The sequence below is a fragment of the Poecilia reticulata genome, linkage group LG1, assembly GCF_000633615.1.
Source record: "Poecilia reticulata strain Guanapo linkage group LG1, Guppy_female_1.0+MT, whole genome shotgun sequence".
Lineage (NCBI taxonomy): Eukaryota > Metazoa > Chordata > Actinopteri > Cyprinodontiformes > Poeciliidae > Poecilia > Poecilia reticulata.
In genome coordinates, this window is record NC_024331.1 from 13,802,687 (window position 1) to 13,812,956 (window position 10,270).

At 39.1% G+C, this 10,270-nt stretch overlaps 1 protein-coding gene across 4 annotated transcripts in view; it reads left to right on the forward strand.

Annotated features, from left to right (window-relative positions):
- Positions 1 to 10,270, forward strand: part of micall1a (MICAL-like 1a) — a 21,898-nt gene continuing 11,628 nt past the window's right edge. Inside the window, exons 1-6 of one of the 4 annotated variants that reach the window (XM_008408843.2) lie at positions 1 to 76; positions 182 to 913; positions 6,601 to 6,649; positions 7,900 to 8,041; positions 8,120 to 8,220; positions 9,268 to 9,398. In XM_008408843.2, coding sequence (XP_008407065.1) covers positions 771 to 913; positions 6,601 to 6,649; positions 7,900 to 8,041; positions 8,120 to 8,220; positions 9,268 to 9,398 — 566 coding nt within the window. In that variant the 5' untranslated portion in view covers positions 1 to 76; positions 182 to 770. Of the gene's footprint in view, positions 914 to 6,600; positions 6,650 to 7,899; positions 8,042 to 8,119; positions 8,221 to 9,267; positions 9,399 to 10,270 lie in introns of all 4 variants that reach the window. The other 3 variants (XM_008408851.2, XM_008408860.2, XM_008408869.2) reach the window with 3 other exon arrangements.

Sequence of the window (10,270 nt, forward strand, 5' to 3'; positions counted from 1 at the left end):
TTCTCTCTGGTTGTGCAGCGCCCTCTGATGACTGAGAGGCGGAACGACAGAGTGGTTCAGAGAAGAAAGGTCGTAGGTGTGCTGACAACAAATTTGGCTAAACTAGACTACAGTAACTCCACCGCTTTGAATTTTATCACCTACCCGTTTTTTAAAAAGTATTATCCGTTTTGAATTTCAGGTTTTGACAAGAGTTTTGAGTTGACCCAGCGTCAGTTAGAGACTGTAGCAACAATAAGGCGGTGTGGACCAGATCGAGGAGGAAATTATCATCCCCGTTTCGACATTATCACAACATCTGGCTTTTATTTGCGGACCCACAAAACGAAGAAGCCTCTTTAAGTGGATTCGTCAAGAAGTTTGTATTGATTAAGCTTACTTTATCAGCTCCGGGTTTCAGTTAGTGTTATAACAACAACAGCAGGCTCGTGTAGCCGTTTTGAGTGTCGATAGTTTCACACGGGAAATGAACTTAAGCCTTTTTGTTTTGCACTTGCAACAGTTAGCTAACTTCTCGCACTATTGTGGTCCATATTCCTAACGTGACTCTGTGGACGTGGGTGAATGCAACGCCTCGTCTCTTCGGGTGTTGCCTGCCTGCCTGGCTGACTGGCTGTCTGTCGACCCTCTGCAGCAGCACGCTGCTGCTGCTGCTGCTCCGCCTGCTGCTGTGGTTTCCTGTCTCTCCTGACGCCGTTTGAATCTAAAAGACATCGATTTTTTTTATTTGGTTTTAATGCAGCTGCTCATGTGTGCTGAACAGTAGCACGATGGGATCCCTGAAGGCTCTCCAGGAGTGGTGTCGGATACAGTGCGAGAACTACAACGATGTGGAAATCAGGGACATGTCCGCGTCCTTTCGGGACGGCTTGGCGTTTTGTGCCATCATACACCACCACAGACCAGATCTAATGTAAGTACTCTGAAACCTTACTATGTATCTGATATAGCCTTAAACCGATGGTAATGTTTTAAACGTCATGACGCCTAAGGAAACAGCCCCTTGTTGTTACAACATTGTGAAGAAGTATGCCAGAAATAAAAAATTAAAGGTCTACAGTCAGCTGCATTAAATTTAGCTGCAAATTCACTTCCAAGTTTAATCGGATGATCACAAGACTATCGGCAGGCATGAGGGTTTGTAAGATTTGGCTCAATTTCATTCACAACAAATATAATGTCAAGGCAATTAACAATAAAAAGAGTGAAATCAATGCACAGAAACGTATAATCAAGTCAGTCCAATCACAAAGACTGATTCAAATTCACTTGCACACCTTCTAGTTTGACAAAGCAGTCAGTCAGTATATAATGCCAGCTGGTTGAACAAAATGACCAGGGAGTGATTTTTTTTTGTCTATATTGATATAATAAAGCATTATAATTAATTGAAATATTGTAATTTGTTAAGCAATTGCTTGTTTCCATTCTTGATAAATCTGCATGTAACGTTTAGACGTGTTACCCCCTCCACCCCCCATGGATAGCTTAACAGTAACAGTGTGGGACAAGCCTTGCTATCTGTCTGTCATAAACACCCGCCCTCTCCATATTTCACACCCACACAAGATAACACAACATCATCCGTGGTATTTAGGTGGTTCATTGTTTATGGGGAAGCTACAGGGATGACTTAACATTGTTTTAGTCAAGCTCAAGAACAGGAATTTCTCGACACATTTTAACCCTACATAAAATGACCATGACCTAATCATAGTGAGAAATTACCTTTTTCAGTACAGAGCCTTTTCCCTTTTCAGTAAATGCTTTAAAAGTAAAGCAATTGAAGTACTTTGAACCTTTTAGGGTTTTTGAAGAATTACATAAAGGTTAGGGACAAATACATAAATATAATGTTGGATTTCCTGCATTTTCTGTTGGAGTAAAGACTAGTACTTTAACCAAGCAAACATTTTTGTCTGCTCGCTTGTGTGTTTTAGTCCTTATATCGGTCGGACCAAAGAGAAACCTTGAAATCTACATTAATCGGGACAAGCTTTATGAATGCACTTTTAGTCATATGTTTAAAACAGTATCCGAGTTTTAATTAGTATTAGAAGTACGTATAAAGCAGTTTGTATGCTAGAAATTTGAGAACTTAACAGTGTTCTTACTTTGTAACATTCTTTCATCTTTTTCATTTAAATTCCAAGAATACATTTTAAAAAACATTTTAAAAGAAATGGTAGATTTTGTTGTCCTCACACAAAAAAAGACTCCAAAATACTAAAAAAATATTGTAATCTGTTGAACAACCTCTTACTAATGTCATATCTTATTATTGTACATCCAAACAAAGTGTAACCATGCGACACAAAACACATCGTCATCTTTGTGATTTGTGTGGTTTGTTGTAGGAAAGAGGTTCAGGATGACTTGCCACTGGTTTGGTTGAGGTCAAGAGTAGGAAATGTTCTCACAATGCAGTTTATTTGTACAGCAACAATTCACAAACAAGTGTCACCTCAAGGCCTTTTGCAGAACAGGTCAGTTTAATGGCCAACAATATAGATAAATATAATCAAACAAATTCATATTAAAGCAATCCAAACATCTAGACAGAACCAGAATTGACCAACATGCAGTCCATTTTGATCACAGCTCTGACATACATGGTCATTTATCTGTGGATCAAAATAGTTTCCTGTGTTGGATTAATATAGATTCAGACTCAAACAGTTAATTAATTCTGGTAAGCAATTTATTTGCAGTTTTTTCCGTTTTGCATTTACCTCCAACCTGCAATGGAAAATCCAATATTGGGCTTTAGCCAAATCCTGAATGCAACCAAGAAAACATCAAGTTAGAGCTGCAGATTTTTCCATTATGACCTTCAGGTCATGTGACGGTTGATCCTCGATGATTGATCGGGACATCTCGACAACAAATACTGCATAACTGGAGCAAAGCTTGTTTGTTTCTTTGAAAAGTACTATTCAGAATTCACATCGTCCATGTTTAGCAAAGAGGAGCTCAGAGTAGCTTTTAGCTCTTGCTTTGGACACAGCATGATATCAGCCTAAACCCTGCACAGATTATTATCAACATTCCTACGTTGGCATGCTCTCGAGTCACATCACAGGACATGGCATGTTACCGAAATCAAATTTATGCAAACACATCATCCTGCAAGGCTGCTTCTATATTAAATTAGTGACAGTAAGTGAAAAAAACAACGGAAGATGCAAGAAGCTCATGACGGTTTGTATTTTTAGTAAAGGGAGCATAAGTGAGAACAAAAGTAAAACTGGAGTGCATCTAAAACAAAAACACTTCCACTATCAGCAGCAATTTAACATCAAAGCACTGGTGACACCACTTCCTTCTCTTCAGGTTTCAGGCTAGAGTGTTTTCTTTGCTTGGAAAAAAAAAAAGTAAAGTATATTACACTTGTAATATACAAGTGTGAAATTTGTCCTGCATCACAGCACTATTGTTTACAGACATCTGTACACAAACACATCTGATTTTATGTTACACATCCCTAAAAAAAAAGTATCTCTACTTTCCAATATGTTTATTGCTACGCTGCAGAAAATGTAAATATTGCATTTGCTGTTTCCCCCGAAGTATTGTTCAGCCGTTGCTTAAACAATTGTCCTTCTTTGCGGTGTGACGGCAACCATTCACAGAAAATCTGCGCTGCATATGACTCACTTTAGAAGTCCTCTCTGTGTAGCATAATGCAGCTCTGTTGGTAGCGCCTGTGCTGAGCAGCGTTAGGATTTCCTGCTGGAGCAAGTCAACGACCTCCATTGTAGTGGCTGGATTGCACACAAGCCTTCTGTAAATCATGTGTTTGCGTCCTTCCCCTGGTACTTGGTGACAAAGAGAAAACATCTGGTGGGCTGATTTTTTTTAATTTTTTTTTTAGATTAGCATCTTGTTTCTTTCCAGAGTGCAAACTTAGACTTTGCCTTGATGTGACAAAGTAAATATTGACTTATTATTAAATCTTTGACTATCCGGTGGAGTGGAATATGGAGGGTTTAAAGGACAAAAGTTCATGAATCATTTATACTTTTAGTTTTCTTTTGTGCGTACCCTTTTGCTTAGCTTTCCCTGTGCCGCGGATGATGAGCCGAACTCGCGCTGATCCAGGCATGCAGCCCTGTTGGTCTAATCTGCGCATGAGACTTCTCTGCCTGTCAGACTGTATTTGCCATCAATTTGGATCCAGGCCATTGTTTCCCTGTACTGTACACTGCAGCCAACTGTTTTCATCTGAGTAAAGTGGCAGTGATGCAAAGGAGGGGCGTCATCATAATTCCTGTGGCCAAGGCCAACCGTTACTAACATGGGGGGAGTCAGTATTGGTACAGCCAAATTAGTCTAAGCTGGAGTGCCTTGCAGAAGTATGAGTAACCCTTGAATTTCTCCACATTTAAACTTTACCTTTAATAACATAAAGATACCTCATTTTTAAAGTGCAATCAGTAATACTTTTATAACAAATTTATATCAGTAATGATTTCTTGGTTATTGTCAAGTTGTCATAACAAAAACATTTTGAATAATGTCAATTTTGTTTTAAAAGTGTCATAATTTACCGAATGACGCTTTATGACAACAGTCATAAATATTCATGAAGACGTATTCATGTTCATGACAGGTGTCATGTCAGTCTTATTCACCCCCCTTCAAATAAAGTGTTACCGTAAAGTCTTACTGCAGGTCTTGTAATCAGTCGATGGTTTTTGACCCTCTGTCTCCTCAGGAATCAGGTGGGAGCTGCTGTTAGCTTTTTCCTTCTGCTACTTCCAAGTGGTGTAGCCACTTATTATTTTTTTATTACTTTAAACAAGATATCAATATGCCTTGTTGGCAAAATGAACATTTATGATGAAAAAAAAAAGGGAGTCCAGATGAAGTTCACCATCAGTCTTCTGGACTGATGGTGACACAGCATTCAGAGCCTTTGCTGTTGGTTATTTTTTTTATGTTTGGTTTGTTTATTGTCCTTTTTCTTGTGGGAGGCAATGAAAAAATTAGTTTGGTCTATTTTTTTGACTTGATTTGTGAAGAATTGCGTTCATATTTTTAGACTGCTGTAGATATCGCTTCTAGTACATTATGTTTACTTTTGAATGAAACGCTTTTGATATCAGTTTTATTGAACTTTTTAATCTTTTATAGTCTTGTATTGTTAAAACTCATGAAATGTAAAAAATTTTTTACCAGTAAAACAAATTTTCATCTAATGCCGAGTAATTATAGGTACATTTGTAAATGGCAAGCTGGAAGTTTTTTTTTTTTTTTTTTGTCATAACTAGAACCTGTTTTAATTTTTTTAGTCAGCACAAAAATCTTCCGACTGAACTAAATTTAACAGAGTTACTGACACAGCCAGGTTTTCATCGTGAGGATTTCAAATGCCCAACACACAGTCAAAGACGCACTGTTCCTCAGCATTACTCACTCCCAAAATAAACCCAGAGTGGGACTGAGATGCAGAGGATTAGGATTGCAGTTCCAGTCGCACGCCTGGTCTCATCATATACGTCTGTGTCAGCGAGGATCTAAGAATATGAACCCTGGCCAATGGTTTCAGGGAGTGTTATAGGTCGCTCTCAATTAGTTTTGCAGCATCGGAGGAGTTTATACACAATCTTGATGTAGGGGGTGGTGTGCGTTGCAGCCATGGGAACTAGATTAGAGAGAACAGAGGTCACTTTGTGAGCCTATGACACGCAGCTCATTCAGAGGATTTTGCCTTCTTGAAACAACCACATGGTTTCCAAAAGCTTTCACCAAGGACAGGGTGTGTTTTTTTTTTTTCCTTTCATGCTTCATTAGACATTTGTATCCACACAGACATATTTATCCCAGAGCTGCTCAGACGTTTTCCAGTTTTACTGCAGGAAGTTTGCTGGCAGGGGCCCGGCTGTATTTGCTTGCTCCAAGCACTTCTGGGCCAAGTCTTGTAATTATCAGGCCCACGCCAGTTTGATGCTGCCGTTTCTTTCCTTTTGTTCAGGCAGTTTATCGGCCTCACGTGGCGTTTATGTGGAGGTTGGACATTCTCAGCTGCGGTATGTGTGAAGCAGACCAGCTCAACATTGCTGTGTGTCTAGCTGCCCTGCCAGTAATAGAAAGCTGATGAGTAAGACTTTGTCAGCGGTAGAAATACCATGCTGTTCGGTAAAGGGATGACTTTGAAGATTCTTTGGGGTTTCTTCACTTTGGTTGCCTTGGGTGCAAAAAAAGGTACCAAAGCCTGGATGGGTGGAAAAACTGACAGCAACAGTCAATGTGGTCGATTTCATTTTTGTTCAAAGTTTTTTAATTTAAAACAACACTTTTCCTGTCCCATTTATGTAAATTTGATTTGTCACGCATAAAAAAACATCGTCACCTCATCTATTTTTAAAATTGATTTCAATACCAGGGAGGAATGAAGAAAAAGAAATCAAATGGCAAAGGGAGTATTAAAATTCACTGCAAAATACAACAATAATTACATACACTAGTAAATTATGCAAAGATAATTTCAAGGGATCCAAAAGGATTACAGCTGGTAAGATTTAAAAAATTAACTTGTAGTCTGTAATTATAGTGGCTACATGCTAATTTGTATCTCTTTCTCTCTTTTTTTTTCAGAGAATTTGATTCACTGTCTAAAGAAAACGTCTATGAGAACAACCGTCTGGTGAGTCACAAAGTTTTGCTCTCATGAAGTCATTTTTTTGTTTTTAATGATGGAGTATTTGCTCATTTCTTGCCAGGTAGCTGTTAGGTGTTGTGTCTATTAACCGCCTGTCCTTTAGGGTGAATGCAGTCATGGCTGGCGTGACTTTGATTTATTTAACAGCTTATGCAGGGTTAATGTTACTTAATCCTGGTGGAGTCTGACTAAGGCTCAGACTCTGAGGGAGACATGTGATGCATTCAAGGTCAGGAAAAAAAGCATGTTCTTTGCACAAGCCTGTAGAGAAGTTATGAAGAGAGGATTGTAAGAGCAAACAACTTTATTTGCAACTTTTTTTAGTCTTAATTTTACCAACTGTTTATAAAAATGCTACATGGGGGGTTGGGGGGAAGAACCTTTAATGGCATGAAGACATTCTAACTCTTATAGTTGCTGAGCAGCTTTTTGCTTGTTTCTACTGGTATTTTGAAAACTTTTACAACAAGCTCCAGGTTTTTGAATCACCCTCTTTCCTATCAGCCTAATCTTTAGTTCCCTTCTCAAATCGTTCTATCCTCTCTATAATATTACTATTGCTTCCAGTTATTATACCAACAATTTTACCAGCAACATTTATTTTCCTTTTGGGATCAATAAAGTATTTTTGAATTAAACTGAGCTGGTAAATGAGAAGATGACTTTAATCTTAAATCTGCCAGGGGTTAGGAATCATTTTTTTAATTACATGTAAGCTCATTAGCTTAAACAACACAAACAGGCTGCGGCATCTAATACTATCTCTCTTTCACTGTGAGAAGGATTTTTAAAGGATGTAAAGGAAAATCCAGATTTGTTCACAAATTAATAATGCTCAAGCTCCATTTGGTTTTGCAGGCTAATCAGGGAGCAATTAAAAAATATGGCTGTGTAAAAAGGAACCTCACAGCTCGCCGGTTAGCACTGTCCGTGTGGCTCACCTGTAACAATCACAGATGGTAAACCAGTGACAATTATCAGGAATTCACTTTCTTCATTGACTCCGTTATCAAGCTTTTGAATTCAAGTAAATCCCTAAGGATTTAATGAAATCAATTTGATAAAGTCATTATGTGATTGTCAAATTAATAATCAGGTTAGCTAAACGATCAACAAGAGTTCTCTATATGCCTAACCTGCTACACATCATGGAGCTCTGACCCCTCTCAACTGCTATAAATGATTAGCCTATCAAATAATGTTCCTTCCCTTCCTCCTTCATGTTTCTGCTGCAGGCGTTTGAGGTGGCGGAGGTGGAGCTGGGGATTCCAGCCCTGCTGGACCCAGAAGACATGGTGTCCATGAAAGTCCCGGACCGGCTGAGCGTCATCACATATGTGTCTCAGTACTATAACTTTTTTAACAACAAGTCCCAAGGTGGGTTCACTTCGCTCTCCAAAGTCTTCAAAGTCTGCCACGTGATTAACCTGACTCCTTTTGCTTTGTCAACCACAGCAAACCCCCCGTCTATGAAGAGGCTCAGTACGGTCAGCCATAATGAACCAGCTCAAAAAAGGCCGTTGACTCCTTTGGAAGACAAAGGGGTTGAGCCTCAGGTAAGTGTTTGAAATGCCAAGGAGGGAAAACGCATTAAAATGAACTAATGTCTGTGTACTTGCATTGTTTTTCACTCTTTACTGCTGGATTTTGGTCTCCATGGCTAATATTTGTTAAAACTGCATGACAGCAACAAGTATTTCTCAAATGAATTCTATTAAGCCACATGTTACCTTTTTTTAAATGTGTATCTGAAGTCATATACGTCTGCATGATCTGTTTGGTTTTAACTGTGAAGCCAACATTGCACCAATCCTCATTGGGATTGATATTTCTGTGCATCCCCGTTTGGGCATTGTGTTATGACCGGGGGAGGGGGGGCGTAACCATAGCGATAGAATAAGTCCATAAAGATAGCCTCTGTATCCTGTCTTTCTTTTTTCTCGCATGACTCCAACTTCTTTCCTCCATCCCATACTTGCATCATATCCTCCCCCTTCCTCATGTCTGTAGATGGAAATTCATTCCTCTTCCTGTTCTTCATCCTCACATCTGGTCCCCCCTTCACTCTCTGGTCCTGAGCCTAGGCAGTAATGTGGGGGTGGGGGTTAGGGTAGTAAGTAAAAGGAAAACCCTGTAGGTCAGTGTTTTCTAATCATCTTTTGTATATAAAAGACTAACAGTGGTTTTATCCTAACATCCTATGTGGCAGGATTTGCAGCGCGTTGCCTTCCAAGCGCTTTACATAACGCATAACACACAGAAATGCCTAAAAATATAACAAACCTAAATTTCAGTCACAGCAAAAAATATGAGTGCTAATCTGTTTTTTTGTTTTTTTTACTATTTATTACTTTAACACATTTTTTTGTTTGAACTAATTGCTGTTCTAAGCTGTGCAGACGTGAATCTGCGAGCTGCAGATGTAGCCAGATTAAGCAGAATGAACAATCCACATCCTCAAATCCTGACTCCATGTGTAATCTCCCCCCTCCCTCATTGCTCTACATCTTGCCCCTTCCCCTGATGTCTCCTCCTTGTGCCCTCCCCGCCGTCCTGCGAACAACGTCCTGGGTCTGCGGTGTCGTCGGGTTCCGCCTGCGCAGACCGGTGCAGAGGTGGCTGCAGCTGCTAAGCGCAGCAGTCTGAGCAGCACTTGTGCTGCTTGCCAGAAACACGTTCACCTGGTACAGAGGTTCCTCATCGATGGCAAGCTCTACCATCGGAACTGTTTCAGGTGAGTACTGAGAAGACGACTGCAAAACATCAGTGGAGTCAAACATGTTTTTGGCACGTTGGAGAAAATAAACTCCTAAATTAATGTGACATCTATTTAAATGGTTTGAAGTAGCTAATATTTAACAAGAATTGGGTACTTTATTGTTATAAGCACTTGCTTTCAGTCCTGGGGGTAAATTATAAACTCAGATATTTATGGGATATAGATGTTTTGGAGCATTTAGATGATAAAAATGGCAAAAAATACAATTTAAAAAAATCACTTTTTTGGTTTATAGCCAAAAAGACAGATTTATAAACACATAGAGCCTCAGAAAAACAAATACTTATTATAAAATATGAATGTTTCAGACAGGCTACTACAGTACATCAATTATGTGTAGTGTGCTAAACAGCACCCTATAATTACATTCAATTATATTTTCAAACGGAAACGGCAAGCACTTACTGATGCTGTCATGTAAAAACCTGTGGAAAAATGGTTTCAGCTGCTAAGCAGATATTGCCTTTTAAAACATCAATCACATATCATGGAAGTTTATCATATCTGAATACAGCGTAGTCTTTAGGTTCTTTTGTTCTTAGACACTATTTTTTTTGTCTATAAAGATATACTTCTGGCCAGCATAAAATCTTTCTGTTCTCCATTTAAGAGCAACACTCCTCCCACAACGCTTCATCGTCACCTCTACTTCATCCAACGCCTGACCGCTGAAGCGTTTACCCAGCCACTGAACCAGAGGAATTTAGGGCAACAGTTGACATAACTCCATTAAGCAGTTTCTCTTGACTGTGTTTTACTCCACACAGGTCAAGAAACTAACGTGAATTAGTTTCCGGATGATATTTCTTAGAAATAATATATATATA